At 31.8% G+C, this 22,995-nt stretch overlaps 2 protein-coding genes across 2 annotated transcripts in view; one reads left to right on the forward strand and one right to left on the reverse strand.

Moving 5' to 3' along the window:
- LOC115888873 (WD repeat-containing protein 81) overlaps positions 1–1,129 on the forward strand; it is a 39,058-nt gene extending 37,929 nt beyond the window's left edge. The window contains exon 28 of the mRNA XM_030908743.1: positions 172–1,129. Within this exon, the coding sequence (XP_030764603.1) occupies positions 172–424 (253 nt within the window). The 3' untranslated portion in view covers positions 425–1,129. The remainder of the gene's footprint in view (positions 1–171) is intronic.
- Positions 1,130–2,841: 1,712 nt separating this feature from the next.
- The window catches only part of LOC115888874 (putative uncharacterized protein DDB_G0270496), a 36,623-nt gene continuing 16,469 nt past the window's right edge, over positions 2,842–22,995 (reverse strand). The window contains 6 exon segments of the mRNA XM_030908744.1: positions 2,842–3,097; positions 3,685–3,819; positions 6,396–6,514; positions 6,517–6,532; positions 6,636–6,831; positions 11,330–11,573. Coding sequence (XP_030764604.1) covers positions 2,954–3,097; positions 3,685–3,819; positions 6,396–6,514; positions 6,517–6,532; positions 6,636–6,831; positions 11,330–11,573 — 854 coding nt within the window. The 3' untranslated portion in view covers positions 2,842–2,953.

The raw sequence follows: 22,995 nt of genomic DNA on the forward strand, positions 1-22,995 counted from the left end.
GTAAGTGGAAAACTAAGAGCGCACATAGTGCACAAACATTTAAATGTTTTTTTAATATACAGGTCTGCTCTTTATTTACTTATTTCTCCGAGGTACTGTCCTCCTTTCATAGCACGCTTTGCTTTTTGTTCACACCACGCACTACCCGCGCACCTTTTCCCCATTTTTCAGTACCATTTGCGTTCCTAGGGGTGCCACGGAACCCGCTCACTGCCTCTGCGTCTACGAGGGCAACGAGCTCGTCAGCGGTACCACCGCCAATCGCGTGGGTGTCCACACGGATATATCACCCAGGGCCGCCTACAGCAGTACCAAATTGCGAGGGGACACCTTCAAAGGACTCTTAACCTCCATGGGGATGCTACCGTTGAATAGGCTGTTGCTATTGGGAGCTGACAACGGCCATATCAGTTTATTATGTTGAAATTTTTGAGAAATATCACCAAAAAAACATAGTCAATTGAGAAATTTGCAATTTGAGTAACTTAGATCATTTAATAACATAGACACAACTTTCAGTAATCGGCGTGAAGCCAACATAACTTACTGTGTGACGTCATTTTGTTTATTACGTACGTTTGTAACGGCTTTTTGTTTATTATGTTGAAAGTTTATTATTTTGAAAAATTTAAGGAAAATCCAAAAAAATCATAGTCAATTGAGACATTCATTTTTTCTTTCTCAGAAATGTAATTTGAGTAACTTAGATCATATAATAACATAGACACAACTTTCAGTATACAGTGTGAAGCCAACATGACTCAATATGTGACGTCATTTAAGGGATGTTACTGTTGGAGGTTTTGATAACGGTCATATCAGTTTATTATGTTGAAAAATTTAAGGAAAATCCAAAAAAATCATAGTCAATTGAGGAATTCATTTTTTTCTTTATCAGAAATGTAATTTGAGTAACTTAGATCATATAATAACATAGACACAACTTTCAGTAATCGGCGTGAAGTCAACATAAGTTACTGTGTGACGTCATTTAATGGCTTATTGTTTATTATGTTGAAAGTTTATTATGTTGAAAAATTTAAGGAAAATCCAAAAAAATCATAGTCAATTGAGGCATTCATTTTTTCTTTCTCAGAAATGTAATTTGAGTAACTTAGATCATATAATATAGAGGACAACTTTTTCTCAGTACAGTGTGAAGCCAACATGACTCAATATGTGACGTCATTTAATGGATGTTACTGTTGGAGGTTTTTGATAACGGTCATATCAGTTTATTATGTTGAAAATTTAAGGAAAATCCAAAAAAATCATAGTCAATTGAGGAATTCATTTTTTTCTTTATCAGAAATGTAATTTGAGTAACTTAGATCATATAATAACATAGACACAACTTTCAGTAATCGGCGTGAAGTCAACATAAGTTACTGTGTGACGTCATTTAATGGCTTATTGTTTATTATGTTGAAAGTTTATTATGTTGAAAAATTTAAGGAAAATCCAAAAAAATCATAGTCAATTGAGGAATTCATTTTTTCTTTATCACAAATGTAATTTGAGTAACTTAGATTATATAATAACATAGAAACAACTTTCAGTATACAGTGTGAAGCCAACATGACTCAATATGTGACGTCATTTAAGGGATGTTACTGTTGGAGGTTTTGATAACGGTCATATCAGTTTATTATGTTGAAAAATTTAAGGAAAGTCCAAAAAAATCATAGTCAATTGAGGCATCCATATTTTTTTTTTCTCAGAAATGTAATTTGACTAACTTAGATCATATAATAACATAGACACAACTTTCAGTATACAGTGTGAAGCCAACATGACTCAATATATGTGACGTTATTTAAGGGATGTTACTGTTTGAGGTTGATAACGGTCATTTCAGTTTATTATGTTGAAAATTTTGAAAAAAATCCAAAAAATAACATAGTCAATTGAAAAACTCGGTTTTTATTCGCCAGAAATGTAATTTGAGTAACTTAGATCATGTAATAGCATAGACACAATTTTCAGTATACATTGTGAAGCCAACATAACTTAATATGTGACGTCGTTTCAGGGATATTATTGTTGGATAACGCCCATATCAGTTTACTATGTTGAAAATTTTGAGAAGAATCCAAAAAATAACATAGTCAATTGAAAAAAACTCTGTTTTTATTCGCCAGAAATGTAATTTGAGTAACTTAGATCATGTAATAACATAGACACAACTTTCAGTATACATTGTGAAGCCAACATGACTTAATGTGTGACGTCACTTAAGGGCTGTTACTGTTGGAGGCTGAAACTGTCACATTTACTATTTCCTTTTTATATTATTTTTGTAATATCTACAGTCTGTCCATCAAAAGAATACGTAATTTTGACAGAGGACGTCAGAAAATTATAGAAAAGTCTGTGACAGTTATCTGTCACTGTTATAATTTTTTTTCTAGACATATTGTACTAGTTTTTAGTATTTTCTTTTAGTCTTACTAGTCATATTTTTTTATTATTGTCTATAGAAAAAAAAATAATTAATTATATTTTTGCAGATATCAGTCATAAGAAAAGTATAAAAATGGGTCTCTATTTAAAAAATATATATTATTCATAGATATATACTAAGTATATTTTTAACTCCACTTGCAATAAAGAAATCAATACCAATCTTAACAAGTATTATAGTTTGTAAGAATAAAATTATATTTGTTTTTTAAGTTTTTAGTTAATTAGTTATTAAAAAAATATTTGTTTATAATTTTATGGAGGATTTTGAATGCATTTGCCAATAATTGCTGGTCTCAATAAAGGATGTTTTAGAAAAAAAAATGTTTTTAATAAGTATTTATTAAAATAAAAATAAATATTATAAATTAAACTTACGATACTAATAGTTGTACTAAAACGAACTAAAAATTAAAAAAGTGTATCAGGCACCGGAGTCATGAAAAAACTAAACTAACAGTCGATTTGAACAAGATTTTTCTGGAAAAAATCATGGTCTAGAGTTTGGCTGAGGTTTCAGTAATGCCCTTGTTGCTGAAGCCAATTTTTCTGAGACAACTGTAGCTATTTCTGGGCTTTTCTTCCACATGAATTCGTTGGTCTTGTCGTGGTTGTCTTTACTTTCAACTCTGACCTAAAATCAGAAAAAAAAACGCTGTAAAAAGGGTACAAAAAAATAACATGCATTAGACTTTGTAATAATATAGACACATTTTTTTCTCTTTGATAGATTTGACAAGGATTTGACCGAATGCCATTATTTTTATTTTTTTTTAGAATACTCTTCTAATACAATGATTTCAATAATTGGTAGTATTGTGAAACTCACAGGATCTCATTTTTACCTGCTTTTTGCACATTTTCAAAGGCGTGACAAAAATAGGAAACAGAGTCATAAAATTATGAAAACTTCAGCATTTCTAGGAAAATTTATGTAGATTCAGAATATACACACCTTTAAAGGCTTGGATATCTTGGTTTTGTAGGAAAATTAATTTTTTTGACCCTTGTTTTTCAGCTATTTTCGATGAAGGTTAAAACGTCCCCTACGCCCGTTACTGTTCTTGTAAGACTACAATGGCCTATATTCTCTTTTTATTTTCAGAGACGGTCACCCGCCCAAACGCTATTCTAGTCTAACGTCGCTTAACTTAAGGTGATAGATTGGAAAGTTGAGAGAGTAAATATTATGATATAATAAAAAATCAGTTAATGTCGTACTTGTTTCGGCTGTAGAACTCTGATAGAATGCAAGGAAGCCGCACCTCCCTGGACTAAACGTAGTACCAAACGACCGTACATTTCTTCTGTGGTTGCTGTGGCACTTCTTAGCTCTCTTTTACCACTTTTAGCCACCTGAAACAGGAATAAAGATTATTTAACACATGTTTTTTGAAACACCCTGTATAAGAATATATAAACAAGGGTACTACCCTTTACTTTTTTCGCTGGTTTTGGGAAATGCTGTCAACACGAACAGCAGAGGCTCAGATGGGCACCAAAACTGTAGCTGTTAAAACAACGCAAGGAACTCCACAAGGTGGAGTAACCTCCCCTTTGCTGTAGAGCTTGGTGGTGGATGAACTACTAGATGAATTAACTCTAGCGGAAATACACTGCATTGGGTATGCAGATGACATAGTCATGATCGCTCGGGGGAAACATGAAGGCAAAAGAATTTTGTGCAGTGTTGCCATTTGTAATTTATATCGTAATACTTCCTGATAAAGCCTACCTTCAAATTTGCTACATCATTTAAACATATTAAAATAGATCAGAGCTGATTTTTCAGTTTGCCATGTTAGTTGGAATTAAATCTTATGAGCTAAATTACAATCACTTCCTGACGTTTGATTGTATAATTGAATCCTGAATTTTCATTGTAATTCGGCGACAATATAATAAGTATTGTTCTACTATTAAGATACCACTTCCTGACGTTCGATTGTGTTCATACCAAGTTCATATCGCATAATCAGGAAAAAACGGCGTTAGCGATGGCTATGAAATGAATATCGCTGTCATTTTATATGTAAATTTATATGGGAAATGTCATCGATCGTCCTTTTTCAGCCAACTGGACGCCGTTTTTTCGGTATCATACGGTATTTGATAAATACTATTTTTCATGACATTACAATATTATGGTACCATGAAGCATATCAAGTGATACCATAATATAGTACCATATTACGATACATGGCGTTCGATTGGGCTTATACTTGGTATACTATATCTTCAGTGACATTGTAATATCATGGTACCATGGAGCATATAAAGTGGTACCTTCTATAGTACCATATTTGATGACATAGCAATATTAGGTACATAGCGGCAATAGAGCTTAAACTTGGTATACTACGTATTTTCGGTGACATTGTAATATGATGGTACTATGATGCATATCAACTGGTACTATAATATAGTACCATATTATGTACATGGCGTTCGATTGGGCTTAAATTTGGGATACTACGTATCTTCGGTGATATTGTAATATTATGGTACCATGGAGCATAATAAGAGGTACCATAATATAGTACCATATTACGATATCATTTCCTGGCGTTCGATTGGGCTTAAACTTGGTATACTACGTATCTTCGGTTACATTGTAATATGATGGTACTATGATGCATATAAAGTGGTACCTTAATGTAGTACCATATTTCAATACCATTTCCTGGCGTTCGATTGAGCTCATATTTGATATATACTTGCGTATTTTTGATGACATTGCATTATTATGGTACCATGAAGCATATCAACTGGTACCATAATATAGTACTATTACGTACATGGCGTTCGATTGGGCTTAAACTTGGGATACTACGTATTTTCGGTGACATTGTAATATGATGGTCCTATGATGCATATAAAGTGGTACCATAATATAGTACCATATTACGATACCATTTCCTGGCATTCGATTGGGCTCAAACTTGGTATACTACGTATCTTCGGTTACATTGTAATATGATTGTACTATGATGTATATAAAGTGGTACCTTAATATAGTACCATATTACGATACCATTTCATGGCGTTCGATTGTTCTTAAATTTGGTATACTACAGATCTTCGGTGACATTGCAATATTATGGTACCTTAAAGTATATCGAGTGGTACCATAATATAGTACACTATTATGATATCATTTCCTGGAGTTCGATTGGGCCCAAATTTGGTATACTTGCGTTTCTTTATAAAGATTTGTTTAATTAATAATTTTAATTTATTTTACGAATTTTAATTTATTGTTCGATGTCGTAACAGCAACTTTTATGCCGAACTAATATATTATTAATTGTACCTGTGTCACTTTTTAAAATCTACCTAGGTCTATATAAATAACGTGGCAAACGGAAGAAATTTGTTATTATAGTATTTTTTAGTTAGTTAACATTTTTTGTACTGCATTTTAATAAATTATTTCCATTATTATTAAACTTATATTTCATTACTACGTTCCAGCATTAATAAATATCACTATCAATCGCCCTGTATATTATTAATTTTAAAGGTAATTAAAGGTATTTTCTTAGTTAACATTATAAGGTAATGTATATTAAAAATGTATATGTTTTGTAATAATATACTTAAAACTATTTTAATAGCCAAAGGAATAATTAATATAAGTGTATCTGACAAGAAAAGAAGAATAGAAAGAAACACATACTGCATTATACACAATAAAAAGAATGGGATGTCAATTCAAGTCTTTTTGAATCTGGCAACTGTGCATATTTAGCCTAGCTATAAGGACGTCGACGAGCCGTCGACCCAAAACCGAAAGTTCAAAATTTCTAATTATATTCTGATTATGATATTGTCGCGCCATCTAGTATTCTATTTGTGCAATTTTAGCTCTTTCATTTCGAGGATTTTTCTGTTGCGTAGCTAGATATTCTGTGGTACTACCCTTTACTTACTTCTCTTTCAACCCTGAGAATGAGTGGTCCCAGCATGAAATTCGTTTTTATGGTTGTGTAATCCGGTGTCATGTTGATGGTCACGTCACCTTCCCTCTTCAACGTACTAAGTCCAAACAGGTTGCTCTGGCTTTTTGCTTTGATTATGATTGCTTAGTCTTGTTTGAAGTCTTTTTCTGAAAAAATAGTTATTTTGTTATTAAGTAGTTGCACCAAATGGGTGTCTATTTAAAGATTTACCTTATTTGATCCTTTTTTATTCGAACTCGATGAACCTTTCTTCTTGTTATTCTGTCTAACAAATGGCGTAGCTCTCACTTCCTTGACTCCTTTGGAATTAGAGGTACTCTCGGTGGAACCGCCAGCTTTTGAGATCAAAACGAACTCAGATTCTTCGGAATTTTGTCTTGAACGTTGACGTTTTTTGTGTTCTGACCTATAATTTATTTATATTGTATAACTATACGTATACAAAGCAAGAGATAATGATACATAAAACAATCCCAAAGCTGTTTACAGCAGCACTAGAAGAAATCTTCCGTCAACTGGACTGGACCAACAAAGGATTATAAATAGATGGAGAATATCTTAACCATCTAAGATTAGCTGATGACTTTGTCACAAATTATCTATAACAGATGCGAAAGAAAGCGACTGCATCGGAAACCGCTCGGCAAACTCGACACGCCTATTAAGTGGTGTAAATACACCAGTCGTTTAGTCCGGAAACCTATGCTGTGTCGTATTCGCTTGCTGGAATGACATAGTGCGTGGTTATATGTTTCTTTTTAAAAAACGCGTGTAGGATTTTTGTTGAACTTTTGAACTGTTATTTCTAAGTTTTGGTAATTTGTATATCTTATTTAAAATGGGATGCAATGTGTGTTTATTTAAAAAAGATATTTATAGTATAAAAAATTTATTTATTTAACAAAATTTTAATTAAAAATGTGACAAAATAGTTACCTTTCTATTGGTTCTATCGGACTTTTTTCGACTATATAAATCTTTATTTGTAAACTTTAATACATCAAATATTTTCAATCTAATAAATCATTTAATGATGTAAATAAGAGGAAATTTCTCACATGGGTGGTCAAATTTTATAGTTTTCATTATATCAAACAGCCTCTGAGAAAAGATTTCAACTCAAAATGCCTTTAATTATGTTTGACTACATCATTAAAAAGGGTCTTCAAATACATCAATGTGATATTTGTCTAAAATTTGCAAAAGAATCCGAATCTCTGGATAACTCGAAATTATTTACCCATTTAAAAGCCTTTGATCATGAAAGTGGAAAAATTTGTTCATTTTTTTTTGACGGGCTGGAAAAATTATTTATATTAAATTTTGATGAGTTTTGCACTGAATAAAACATTCAGAGGCTGTTTGATATAATGAAAACTATAGAATTTGACCACCCATGTGAGAAATTTCCTCTTATTTACATCATTAAATTATTTATTAGATTGAAAATATTTTATGCATTAAAGTTAGTACAAAAAATAAAGATTTATACAGTCGAAAAAAGTCCGATAGAACCAATAGAAATGTAACTATTTTGTCACGTCTTTAATTAAATTTTGTTAAATAAATTATTTTTTAAACTATAAATATCTTTTTTTTTCCTAATCTCCTACGAGCTGATATAATATGACGAGCAATCTATTAAATTACTGTGAGATTATACAGAAAAGTCCACAGACTTCGAGACATAGGAAAATCAAGTCCAGTTAGCGTGTGTCCAAATTTTGACAAGTTTTCAAAAATTACAGTTTTGTTTAGACTGACATTTAATTTCGCCTGACTTCTCGGTGAATGATTTTATGGGAGTACATACAATCTAAAATTTACGGCCATGAAGAAATTAAAAACTTGGAGCAGTTAAGACAGAAAATATTTAATGCCTTTGACACTGTCACCCCTGATATGTTATCCAATGTGTGGAGGGGATTTTATGATCATTTGGGTTATTGTTTAATGCAAGAGGGAGGCACTTTTGAACAATTTTTGTAATTTTTTAAATTTCATTATCCTGTTTTTTTACCGTTTACCCATTACCTACCTTGACGGACATGGGAAAACGAAGGTCCTTTTCAGGACCACAAATATTTTGATTGAGAAAATTGGTAACTTTTTTTTGGATTAAAAAACAAAAGTTGTTAATATAATACCAATTTAAAAGTGTTTTAGTAGTTTTAATACACACTATGGTATAAAATTTATTATTATTATAATGTATATTATTAATAGATACTATTGTTCATTCGAAATGGCATTAAGGCCCAATTGCCAGCAATTATTTAAATTTTTCTTAAAGATAAGTAGAGCTTAGAATGAGCTGTATTTACATTTACTTTAATATTCACCTTAAATGAGGGAATTTGACTGATACAATTTTTGAATTTGAATTGTTTTTAATAATACTAACAATTTTAGTTGAATTTTTAATAAAATTTATTTAATATTAATAGAAATCCAAGAGATTTGAAACCTAATTTAGCGATTTATAACATTCTCAAATGAATTACAGGTGCCCTTATTTTCTATGAAAATCACACAGCTTTTTTCATAGTCGCTGCAGTTGCTATAGCTATAAAAAACTAATTTTTTAAGGTGTGAAAATTGCGACACACGCTAAATGGACTTGATTTTTCGTATGTCTCGAAGTCTGTGGACCTTTTTGTATGCCTCGATAACATATTGGTGCAGATTATCGCGTAAACCGCCTTACGGTGGAGTATTAGCATAAAAAGTTGATCGAAATTCGAAAAAGCAAATGTGTTTAAGATTTCCCAAAAAAAGATAAATGATAAGTTAAATCATGTCTGCCATGAATGGCGTTGCTATGGGTGTGTTTAATTGCATTCATTTGTTTCAACGAAACGTCAAAGTTGTTACTTACTACACAGATAAGAGGTAAATGGTTAAATTTTATGTTTAAAATTATAAATTGTTGTTGTTCTTGTGCTCCTTTTACGTTTATATTATTGTTTTGATTGAAAATGGCTCAGCAAGCTGCAGGTATGTATTCTACAAAAACATATTATTTATTTTGATATTCTCTATACTAACGATTTTTTTTGCAACTAAAAGTTAGGCGTTCAGAAAATTTGATTAAATTTGTGACATTTTTATTATTACTTTGAGATTTAGTTGCGCATTTCGAAGAATTCGGCATATTGTGTATATACGTTTTACTTAGTAAACATTAGGCTTTCATACAGTAAAATAAAATACTGCGACTTTTTGCGACTTTGCTGATAAAATGAGAAAAACATTCTTGGTTTCCTCTAATATGCCAATCAGTGATATACTAATGCGAGGTGTAAACCGCGATGGCATTGTTGTGTACAAAGCGATCGCATTAGTGCTATTAGCAGTATAGCACAATTTGGCATTAGTAGCGACTTTAGTGGTATGGGCACTGCTCGCGGATCAGTCGTAGCATTAGTAGTATTAGTTGCGATATTACTACTGGCATTAGTGGCATTGACCGTGGAAACACTGGAACAGTGATTTTTCTTTCTTTTTTTAGAATCGACGGAATTATCCTTTATTTTGTTCATATTATTTCCTCTTTAATTGAAAATAGCAATAATTTATAAAGGTCTACATAAAAAATTTCGATCAACTATCGGTGTCAAATACCCCACTGTGGTGCCTGTTGATATTTTAACTGTCAACAGATATGGCCTTTTTTTGAATTTTTATAATTTGAAAATTGCTCATAACTTTATTCTCGCGAAATAATAAAATATAGAAACTGTAAAATTCAGTTCTTAAGGCACTTTTTTAATTAACCAGTGGCGTGGTCAGTTTTTTCACACTTGCTTTTTTTTGTCAGAAATAATAAAATATATTTTTTAAATAGAAATCATAGTTGGCTAAAATGCTGGCGTTTAACCCTGTCCAACGATATAAAGTTATGTGTATTTATTTCTAAGAATGAGAGAAATATTAGGTTTTTTATCTTTATATCGAAGGGGGCCTTGATTTTGTATAATTATTTTTTATGACAATTTAATATTCTATATTATTATTTATCTGCATAATTATAGACTTTTGAAAAGGTAAATTAACATTCTATATTATTATTAGTAGGTACTAATAATAATATAGAATGTTAATTTACCTTGCTTAGTAGGTACTAATAATAATATAGAATGTTAATTTACCTTTTCAAAAGTCTATAATTAGGCAGATAAATAATAATATAGAATATTAAATTGTCATAAAAAATAATTATACAAAATCAAGGCCCCCTTCGATATATAGATAAAAAACCTAATATTTCTTTCATTCTTAGAAATAAATACACATAACTCTATATCGTTGAAGAGGGTTAAACGCCAGCATTTTTTTAAGTTCATAGCCAACTATGATTTCTATTTAAAAAATTATATTTTTTATTATTTCTGACAAAAAGAGCATGTATAGAAAAAAACTGACTACGCCACTCGATTGTGTTTAAAAAAGTGCCTTAAGACCGTTTTTACAGAATTTTATTATTCCGCGAAATAAAAAAGTTATGGGCAATTTTCTCAAAATGGTAAAAAATTCAAAAAGACCCCGTATCTCAGTTGGCAGTGAAAATATCAACAGGCGGTTTGCGCCATTAAACGTGTCTCAGAAATCGAGCCCATGACATCTATGTCGGTTTTGCTCTATCTAGTCAGGAAATAGGTTTTCTCTGTTAAAACAGACCAATTTCGACCACCCTGTACAACGAACTAGCAGACAGAAAAGACGTTCTAATAAATAACACGGAAATAGTATATAGAATATATTTGGAACAGAAGAATTAAGTGAGCACGGAGGACTTATCTAAGAAACTCAATCATGATGATGATACATCTACAGGTTGTAAAAAAAGTGTACCAAAATTCCGATTTAAAAGTTTTGAAAAGCGCTCGCTAAATAATATTTACCTTGCTATATCCAATTCAGCCATTTTATTGCTGACATCCGAACGAATTTCTGTGTTTTCACTAGCCGATTTGCCGAATTTGTTCTTCATATTCTCGCGTTGTGATTGGCTGAGTAGCTTAACTCGGACAGGGTCATATCCTTTACCCAAGACCCTGTTGATTCTGTTCAGAACAGCATCCACGAATCTGTTGTATTTTTCCACGTAGACTTGTGGCATTTTCGGGCTGTTTTTTACACCACTACCTATAGGAAAATTTCGGAAAAAATAATGTTATAGTGTTATATAAATAGATATAAAAATAAACTTATATGCCCAGATTTACATTGTTTTACCAATAAAGAATCTGTCAGAGTTGTAACTGTATGATTTTTTAGCGCTCTGAGTGAAAGTAAAACAAGATACATCAGAGAAAGTGATTTCTTTTGAACTAAATCAAAGAGAAATGGAATATATTATGAAGACCTGATCAGGTCATTTGCGGATGGTATACCGGTCCATAGTGACCGAGAAAGTTCTTTACCTTGACCTAGATTCGAAAGTACTTGAGAAATGCTTGAAACTTCGATCAATTCATTTAAAAGAACCAACAAAAAAATTATTTATACCCCAGTCATTGTTTTAATCAAAAATAATATACTCACTAAAGAAAATGAAGATGAAGTGCCATTTCTTTTGTATTAGAAAGTTTTCTTTATACCTATTTAAATAAATTTCTATAATTTTTCGTGTATAATTCCAAAATGTTTTGCTGAATTTTCATGACCTTTTAAAGAGTCAGTGAAAAAAATTGAGAACTACTTATTAAAATAAATAGCATCACTAATCGAATTTCTTTTGTTTATTCTGTCATTGTCTGCACAATCCCAATTGTTTTTGACGTACTGCCATTAATACATGCAAAAATATGAATACCTGCTCATACAATCATATAAGTAAGTACCATAAAGACACACATAATTTTACATAAATAATATATTTAACTACATAACGGTACTGAAATTAACGCAATAAATTATACAGGTTCTTTAGATTTACTACCTATTTTATTTCATTTCATTATTTTCTACATGTATACTTATCTATCGATACATCTATGAAATTGAGTTTATTGTTTTTCTAATGTACAGTTCGTCTGCTGAATCTGTGTCTATAAAAGGAATGCGGACAAAAAAGATTTAAATAAACAGCAATATATTTTATACGTCGACTTGTCGAGTACGTCACCGCAAATCGCTCCGCCCACTCATTTTATTGGCTACTTGCAAATTTGTCGAATTTTTATTGATGGGACCCGTCGTCTAATTTTTTACGAAAAACATCGAGAGAATATCGTTTCCCCTCTCACGGATACCCCGTAACCACAGAACGGACAGACGTACTGTAACTGTTATTGAAAAGTCATATTATTATTGTTTCTTGGCACACAAATCAAATTTGAGTCATATTTCGAAAACGACAGCTCCCAGCGAAAAACTAGTTACGTCACACAATTTCAAATTCACCCTGTATTTCCGGAACTAAGAGGACTAGGACAAATCAGTGTGCAATATATTTAGTTTCATAAAAAATTAACACAGTGTTGAGAAAACTGCATCTATGTACCCCTACTCAAAAAAGAGAAACACTGTAAAACACACGAAAAAGGGACACCCTGTAGTTGCTGTTTTAAACAAGTAAGTACATTCATTAAAGTAATCTGTGAGCTTAGGGACTGTTTTTGTGTTTTACTTAATCACTAGATACAGTACAGTACGTCTGCTGCATCTGTGTCTATGAAAGGAATGCGGACAAAAAACATTTAAATAAACAGCAATATATTTTATACGTCGACTTGACGAGTACGTCATCGCAAATCGCTCCGCCCACTCATTTTATTGGCTACTTGCAAATTTGTCGAATTTTTATTGTTGGGACGCGTCGTCTAATTTTTTACGAAAAACATCGAGAGAATATCGTTTCCCCTCTCACGGATACCCCGTAGCCGCAGAACGGACAGACGTACTGTAACTGTTATTTAAAAGTCATATTATTATTGTTTCTTGGCACACAAATCAAATTTGAGTCATATTTCGAAAACGACAGCTCCCAGCGAAAAACTAGTTACGTCACACAATTTCAAATTCACCCTGTATTTCAGGAACTAAGAGGATTAGGACAAATCAGTGTGCAATATATTTAGTTTCATAAAAAATTAACACAGTGTTGAGAAAACTGCATCTATGTACCCCTACTCAAAAAAGAGAAACACTGTAAAACATACGAAAAAGGGACACCCTGTAGTTGCTGTTTTAAACAAGTAAGTACATTCATTAAGGTAATATGTGAGCTTAGGGACTGTTTTTGTGTTTTACTTAATCACTAGATACAGTACAGTACGTGTGCTGGATCTGTGTCTATGAAAGGAATGCGGACAAAAAACATTTAAATAAACAGCAATATATTTTATACGTCGACTTGTCGAGTACGTCACCGCAAATCGCTCCGCCCACTCATTTTATTGGCTACTTGCAAATTTGTCGAATTTTTATTGTTGGGACGCGTCGTCTAATTTTTTACGAAAAACATCGAGAGAATATCGTTTCCCCTCTCACGGATACCCCGTAACCACAGAACGGACAGACGTACTGTAACTGTTATTGAAAAGTCATATTATTATTGTTTCTTGGCACACAAATCAAATTTGAGTCATATTTCGAAAACGACAGCTCCCAGCGAAAAACTAGTTACGTCACACAATTTCAAATTCACCCTGTATTTCAGGAACTAAGAGGATTAGGACAAATCAGTGTGCAATATATTTAGTTTCATAAAAAATTAACACAGTGATGAGAAAACTGCATCTATGTACCCCTACTCAAAAAAGAGAAACACTGTAAAACACACGAAAAAGGGACACCCTGTAGTTGCTGTTTTAAACAAGTAAGTACATTCATTAAAGTAATCTGTGAGCTTAGGGACTGTTTTTGTGTTTTACTTAGATCACTAGATACGTCAAAATATACCGTATGATCGAAAAAAAATAGCGTCTAAGGCGACTGGATAGTGACAAACCGATGAGAATTTTGGCGAGGTCAATCCATAGACGTCATTTATTAAACATTGACATAAAACTTGTCAAAAATTAACAGTAATTATAGACAGATTAAGAAGCATAAAACGTTACACAAATCTATTTCGAAAAAAATATTTTTTCTCGAATTTGAAACTACACGACTTAAAAATTATTTTTAATCAATATAAAAATCCGCGCCATGGACTGACCTCGCCAAAATTATCATCGATTTTTATTCCCCTGTCGTCTTTGACGCCGTTTTTTTTTCGATCGTATCGTATAGTATTTGTTCTAGTTAACATATTGTTGTGTAAAGCTTTCGAACAACTTTCATATGTTTTTCCATGAAAAATTACCATAATTTTCAACGAGCAAACGTCAAAAAAGAAAGCATCGAAAAATCGGTATCGAAACAGAAGGTTTTCACGGAATTTGATCGTTCATCAACACGATCATCGGCTTGCTTGAACACGGAACCTGTACAATGTGGGTCAGCAGGTGACCTTGTTCTTAAAGTGGTCAGACAAACGATTTCTTCAGGTCAACACACCTACCGATACCCAGAGCTGTATTACTTTTAATTTCCCATCTGTTATTATTTTCAAGAATTAGTACCGTATTGATTTAAATATCATATACGATCGAAAAAAACGACGTCGTCATGGACTTTGAACCATATTTCTTTGTAATAATTTCCGTCAGGTCGACCTCTATAGCGGGTGTGTTTCAAAAGTGGCTAATCCCTATAAAAAGTGGCTCATCCCTTTTTTATTTTTTCAGTCAAAAAAACAAGATTTGATATTCTGAATAGAATGTCATACTACCGTATGATCGAGAAAAAACGGCGTCCAGTTGGCTGGGAAATGAAGATCGCTGTCATTTTATATGTAAATTTATATGGGAAATGTCATCGATCGTCATTTCCTAGCCAACTGGACGCCATTTTTTTTCGATCATACGGTATATATCAACTGTCGCTTAAACAAATAGTATTTTATTAAAACTAAACATAATTTAATTAAAATTAAAAATAGTATTTTAAATTTCAATCTAGAAATCAATGACTGTGTTCATAACGACAATTTGAGTCGAAATACTCAGTATGTGATGCCATTTATTCGTATTTTTTTTTAATATATGAATGAACCACCCTGTATAAGGATATTTAAGCTATTGTAAGTTAAAACCATGTTAAAACGTATACAGACAATTAAATCGATAATAATATTGAATATTTGAATATAGTGAAAAATCGTTTCATCTGCAAGCGATACCAACTAAACTTTTAGCGTGGCTAACGTCATATTCAAGGCCTGACTGTTTTGACAGTTCTACCGAAGTGTAGTTTATTTCATATTAATATTAATATTCGTGCTTTAGATCTAAATTTTAATGCTATTCAATTACTTTAACGCGATAAAAAGTTAATGTTATTTTTTAATACCTTTCTGTATAATATTTTTCATATTTATATCTGGCAAAATTATCATTATTTATTTATGCAAAAACTATATGCAGTACCATATGGCACAATACAAAAGCCCGACTAGTGCGGTGACGTCACAAATCGATGTCTCTGGCCCGTATGTCATGTTGGTTATGATGAACCATATATTTTTAACTCGTATATTATAGGAATTTTAATTAGTTTAATATTAGAAGAAATAGAAGTATCGTAACGACTTTCTTAGTAGTTCTGAAGACTCAATTACACATTTAATTGTGTGCATCCCATTTTTAGCTCCACATACCGTGAAATTACTACATTTGTCTGACATTTCCTTACAAAAAAAAGCTGTAATTACAGTTTTTTTGTACTATATGCTTGGGCGAGTGTGTGTTCTTTACGTATTTTAAACCTTATTTAATGATGCCTGGTTATACCTTATCATTGAAAAAAACGGCGTTGAAGAAGGCTGCGGAATGACAAACGATGATAATTTTGACGAGGTCAATCTCTAGACGTCGTTTACTATAAACTGGCATAAAACTTGTCAAAATTACAACCTTCATAAGGCCAACTGACAGAAAGCGCCATTAAAAAATAGAGAAACGTAGGGGGCCGAGTAAATGGCGTATAGGGCTTGACCTCGTCAAAATTATCATCGATTGCCATTGCCCAGCCTTATTTGACGCCGTTTTTTTTATACGCCTAAAAACTACCTACTATTTTATTAGAAATATTGCGTGATCAAAAACAAATTATATAAAGTGTTTTAAAAATATTCCTTAATATACAGGGTTACTTAAACTTGTATGTAGTTGATCACACAACATTTCTTTGTTTAAATAAGCTAGAATCTACGTATATGTTGTTAAAACTAATAAAATAAAATGATACAATACTCAATCCTTGTTCCCTGATCGAAAAAGACCTTCATGCTTCATTCCTCATGGCACAATGCTTGGTTTAGTACATTCAAACGTCAAAATTGTTAAGTAAAGTCGATAGTAATGCAGTTTTAGTAGTTTTTTTGTCAATTTTTTCAGTCCAAATCAAGGCAATAACTAAACTACGAACTACAAGACCGAAAAAGAGCTGATTCTAAATCATTTCGACAGAAGAGATGCTATTAATTGAAATATACCGTATGATCGAAAAAAAAACGGCGTCAAAGACGGCTCGGAATGAAATCGATGGTACTTTTGGCAAGGTTAAGCGCTAGACGTCATTTACTTAGCCCGTATTCTTCTTTATTTTTTAAAGCAGCTGCTGCTGTAAAAATGTCAAGTTGCCGCACTTATTTTTTATATTATTTATATATAACAAACCTTACAGGGTGAGTCAACGAAAGAGTAAAGTCCATTATCTCATTTGTTTCGAGGTTTACAAAAAAATGTTAAAAACAAAAGTTATAGGGAAGGTTGAGATACACATTTTAAAATTATTATAGAGTATACGGGGTGCATCAAAAAAGTGTGGCGGATATAACATATGTTTTTTTAAATACAACACCCTATTTTTTATTTTATTTTTAGATTCTGCCGAAAATTCTATAACTTTTTATATATAATGTTATATACCTAAAATTAATAGTTTTTGTAATATTTAAATTTGTTTATACAAATGTTAAATTGCAGTGTGGTAAAAAATTGTCAGTGGTACCATTGTTTCTGAAGTTGGAACACCAAAATTTGGTATGAGAGTTCTATAGAGATTAAAAAGAAGATATTTTAGTTAAATGTTACATGGTGTTCAAAATATATTTATAAATTTCAACTACTTAAAATTAAAAAATCCCAGATTTTTTAAATGGTACACCCTATATATTTTGATTTTTTCTGATAGATTTTGCAAAGCTCTTCAACTTTTATTAGGTATTATAGTCATATACCTATTTTTAATAATTTGCGATTTATTCCAATTTATTCTATTTTTACTAGAGATGAGCAAAACTGCGATTTTCCAATCGCAGTTGAAACTGCGATTGTGATATATAAATCGCTGCGACTGTAACCTGCGATTGGGATTTTGATATTTTTAAATTGGTACGCTGTAATCTGGGAAGCTCAATCCCAAAATTTCTAATAAAAAACAGAATAAATAGCGGAATAATTTTTTTTTATTAAAAACTTACAAAGAAACTGTTGGGTGTTTCGATGCCATGTGCCTTTTAAAATTTGTAGTGCGTGTTTTTTATGATATTTTTGCTGCACACATATTGCATTTAAAATTTTCATCAATTATCTACCAAAAAAAAATCCACAAATAACTTAGTTTCCTTTTTTTAAACATTTTTGATTAGAACAGACCGAATAAATTTAAAAGGGAAATTAAAAATACATAAAATGTTCAAAATATTTGAATGTGCTTTTAGACAGTAGGTATACTAACGAAAAATTTATTATAAAAAAGGTTGCCGCCAACCTTAATTCAGATAACTAGAAAAAAAAACTGTTTATTTTATCTTGTTTTCTTTTAAAAACATTTTCTTTATATGTAACTCAAAAGAAGCCGACGCCGACGGCTTTGATACCAGTCCAGGTCCAGTGCAAGTGCAAACTTTCGAACTTTTAGATAAATAAAAGGACAATATCACATTTTATATTTAAAATTTCTCTAAAATGAAAAAACTGATTGTAAAGGATGTATTTAAATTAACATAGCAGCGGATCCACAACTGTTAGTATATTCAGAAAATTATATTATATTATGGACTGTTATAAAAATGTTTATAATAATATAATATATAACAAAATATAATAAATAAAAAGGGATGTTTCTTTTCCGTGCTCTATATCTTCTAGTAAATAAAGGATAAAAATAGATAATTTTTTATAATTTGAATCCAAAACTGTCCTTATGAATCATTTTACCTGAATCATTACCGGGGAGCAACTGTAACTATAATTAGTCATAACCGAAAACAAGAATTTTTTAACCTTCTCAATCCATAATTATATTATAAATCTAAAACTATTATCAAAATTTAAAACTAATAAATTATATATATTATGCGGTATATAAACATATATAAGCCTATTTTCCAACGCTTCATAAAAATTACGGGGCCCTGATTGCGAATGTGATTTTGCGATCTAGTCTAGGCCGATGTGTTGGGAGCTGCGAACGAAAATCGCAATCGCCGCTCTTCGTTGGCGTGCCCACTCCCGATGCCGCGCGGTGCCAACGAAAATCGCAATCGCAATGCTGGCATGAGCTGCGATTTTCGTTCAGCTCCTCGTTCGCCTGTCCACTGCCATGTTGAAGACGCGCCGCCGCCGGCCGGGGCGTACGAGAATCGCAATATTGCGATTTTCGTTCGCAGCTCATCGTTCGGCTTCTCAGTGCCGTGTCGATGCAACACCGGTGCGAACGAAAATCGCAATGCTGTGATTTTCGTTCGCAGCTCTTCGTTCGCGTGCCCACTGCGATTGCAAATCGCAACTGGTGTAATATTGGTTGCCTAAAAATCCAAAATCGGCAGATATATGTTTCAATCGCAAGTCGCAGTTTGCTATGGAAAGGAATCACAGGTTGCGATTGCGAATTTACAATCGATGCGATTAAATCGCAGTTTGCGATTTTCTGCTCATCTCTAATTTTTACCCATATCTTTAATACAATTACGCTATAACATCATAGTTGCCACGACAAAAAATAATAATTATTATCAGAATTTCATATATCTGTTAAGCAAGTTAATAATAAAAGGTGAATTTTAGTTTAATTTGTTGTAATAAGTATTAATGTTAGAGGTAGAGGTAATTGTTTCAGATTTTCCTGAAAACGGATTAGTCAGTGTGACTGATATACACGAACAAGCCAAAATAAACATATTTTTGGTTCAGTACTATAAGAATAGATGTAGATTATCTAGAAAACATTTTCATATTATGTTATATTATAATATTTTCAGTGTGTAATGGACGGTTTCGCGGCAGTAGGAATATTGGCTTTACGAAATGAATTATAAACCAGAATTACTATGAGAAAAAAAAACTTTACTGTATGTCGAAGAAAATTTCAATATCAGTAGTCGTCAACAATTAGGTAATCTAGTCAGTATTACCCTAATCTGTGGCTATTCGCCCCGACGGAACATCCAAGTGTCATCTTTCATAATATAGAAATACACCAAGAAATCCACAACTACGATTTTAGTTTATTTGAGTAAAGTTAATTAATTTTAACTAATAATAACAATTGTCACTAATTATTAAACTACTAAACTTTGTTAAAAATAAGTAATAAATATTTTTGTTTTGTCACGGCAACTATGATGTTATAGCGTAATTGTATTAAAAATTAGGGTAAAAATAGAAAAAATTGGAATAAATCGCAAACTATTAAAAATAGGTATATGACATACTTAATAAAAGCTGAAGAGCTTTGCAAAATCTATCAGAAAAAAAGAAAATATATAGGGCGTACCATTTAAAAAATTTGAGATTTTTTAATTTTAAGTAGTTGAAATTCATAAATATATTTTGAACACCCTGTAACATTTAACTGAAATATCTTACCATATATCTTCTTTTTAATCTCTATAGAACTCTCATACCAAATTTTGGTATTCCAACTTGAGAAACAACGGTACCACTGACAATTTTTTGCCACACTGCAATTTAACATTTGTATAAACAAATTTAAATATTACAATAACTATTAATTTTAGGTATATAACCAAAGACATTATAAAGATAGACCGAACATCTCATTCATAAATACTCGTTGGTAGTGTATCAAACATTCCAATGTATCAAACAAGGACAGAAGAGACAGAGAAGTCTAAAATTTCCGACCCCGGCAACTAGGAGCATTTCGATTGTTCTAATGGCCAGTGGCGTATCGTTTTTTGGAAAGCATTTAATTAGTAAAGTAAAAAGTAAATTAATTAGTAAAATTTATACTCCATATTGATATACTATATTAACACTTTTCGTCAGATGAGTTTTGTTATAAGGTCTAATATAATACTATAATTAATATCCCACATATACCTATGTTGAAACGTTAGTAGGTGGTTTTCGAAAATCGCTCAACGTCGATTTTCAATTTAAACTTTCTGTTAGTTCTATATAAACTTTCAGTTACGTTTGAATATTCACAGGGTGACTCAGGCTTCCGAAACAGTTCTATATTAGGTTTGTGGTTGGTGATATTTCTTTCAATTTTTTTCAGAATATGGAGGCAATGGTAAAGCACATTTTAGACATTTTTGTAAACATAGGTGGCCGGAACATATTTTCAAACTAAAGTTGTAGATTTGCCATTAAATTTCCATTCCAGAAATACCTAGGGTTGCCACCTGTCCTTTTTGAAAAGGACAGTCCTTTTTGGAATAACTTGTCCTTTTTGACTTTTTTGACTTAAAAAGTCATTTTTATTTTCGTATTTTCCCTGAGAAAATTACCTACAGCAAACAGAAATATTCTTTGCGTCCAAATTTAATTAGAGATGTTATAAAACTTATAAATAAATTTTTCTTGTTTAGAATAGGCAACATTATTTCGAATGATAGTTTAGGTTTTAGTTTTACCATTTTTGATCTTAAAAAAGAACTTCAAAATTAGTAATTAGTAACGATTTAGTTCGCAATCGATAGCTTCCTGCCAAGTACTGTGTAATAGTTGTTTAATCTTGTATTATTAATAACTTCCTATACCTAAAATCAATATTTAATGAGAAAATTGAAAATTGATTCATTAAAAGTATCAAACATGTGTGCTACAGTATGGGATTTCTGTCGCATAATAATGAATTACGTTTGCTTCATCTACGTTACCGTAGATGGAGCTCAAGGCTTGGTAGGGTATGTATAAATAAACAAAATACAAGAAGCAAAAAATTATTAAGGCCTAACCCCTACATATATGCTTATTCTCTGCATTAAGTTCAACAGACTTGTCTAAACAAGGCCGAAGGGGCAGATATAATAAAGCAATAAAATGTAAAAAAGGTCGGGTAACACCTTTGTTTATTTGTTGAGCAAAATTCCTTTAGAATATCGTATATAATGACCAGAAATGACGCAATTTTAAGAAAAAAATGTCACTTTCTGGCTTATAATAAAATTTCAAATGCAACGTTTATATTCAAATTTGTTATGATCTACAACAGTCATTGGGACGAATTATAATTCAATTACTGGCTACTACGTTCTTGTTTTAATAGATTAATTATTACAAATATAATTAGAAATTATTTTGATTGTGAGAGGCTCCCTTGTGGGACGCCTATGTACAATGACGAAAACAATACCCACCTGTGAAAAGACAAATTCGGGTAATTTGAGCTTATTTTTCCACACACTTGACACTGTCGTACCATACTGAATTCGCAGATTCAAAAGTACGTTAAACAAAAACAAAAACCACCGAAAAACACTGAAAGTTCACTTTCGTCTTGATTCCGACTTCAAACACACCGCAAGCTAAACGTAGTACGCTATAACGGACCAAGGGCCTCGCGAGGGGTGGTGGGACGGACGGCTCATTTCATTCTGGAAGACTAGCAGCGACGTTGCCAATAGTTCTAGACGTTTCAGCACATTAAACAGTAAAAATGTCCTTTAATAGTAACGCATATATCCTCTGGTTAATAACATATTATTCCGCATGCTTCTTTAAAAATAAACTATTAATTTAATTAAGAAATTGAGATTTATTGATATCCGGTAAAGGTTTTAAAGTCACCTTTTCTGCAAATCAAACTGAGGAGATAGGCGCAAATTTGAGATGCGGCAATGTCGCCTTCTCTATCTCAGTTGATTTTTACAGTACGTAGTCAACCTCCGATTGTTTGATCGGGTTAAAATGTCTAATGTGATATCTGTTCTTACTAAATCTATGTATATAACATTATATACAAAAAAGTTATAGAATTTTACGCAGAATCTAAAAACAAAATAAAAAACGGGGTGTTTTTTTCATTTAAAAAAACATACGTTATATCCTCCACACTTTTTTGAAGCACCCTGTATACTCTATAATAATTTTAAAATGTGTATCTTAATCTTCTCTATAACTTCTGTATTTAACATTTTTTTGTAAACCTCGAAACAAATGAGATAATGGACTTTACTCTATCGTCGACTCACCCTGTACAAGATAGCTTAATAGCCGTAAAAATTTGTAGGCAACGCTGTCCGGTCAAGCTTAATCACGTG

This window comes from Sitophilus oryzae, unplaced genomic scaffold, assembly GCF_002938485.1.
Source record: "Sitophilus oryzae breed Bouriz unplaced genomic scaffold, Soryzae_2.0 scaffold_808_pilon_pilon, whole genome shotgun sequence".
In the NCBI taxonomy this organism is placed as follows: Eukaryota; Metazoa; Arthropoda; class Insecta; order Coleoptera; family Curculionidae; genus Sitophilus; species Sitophilus oryzae.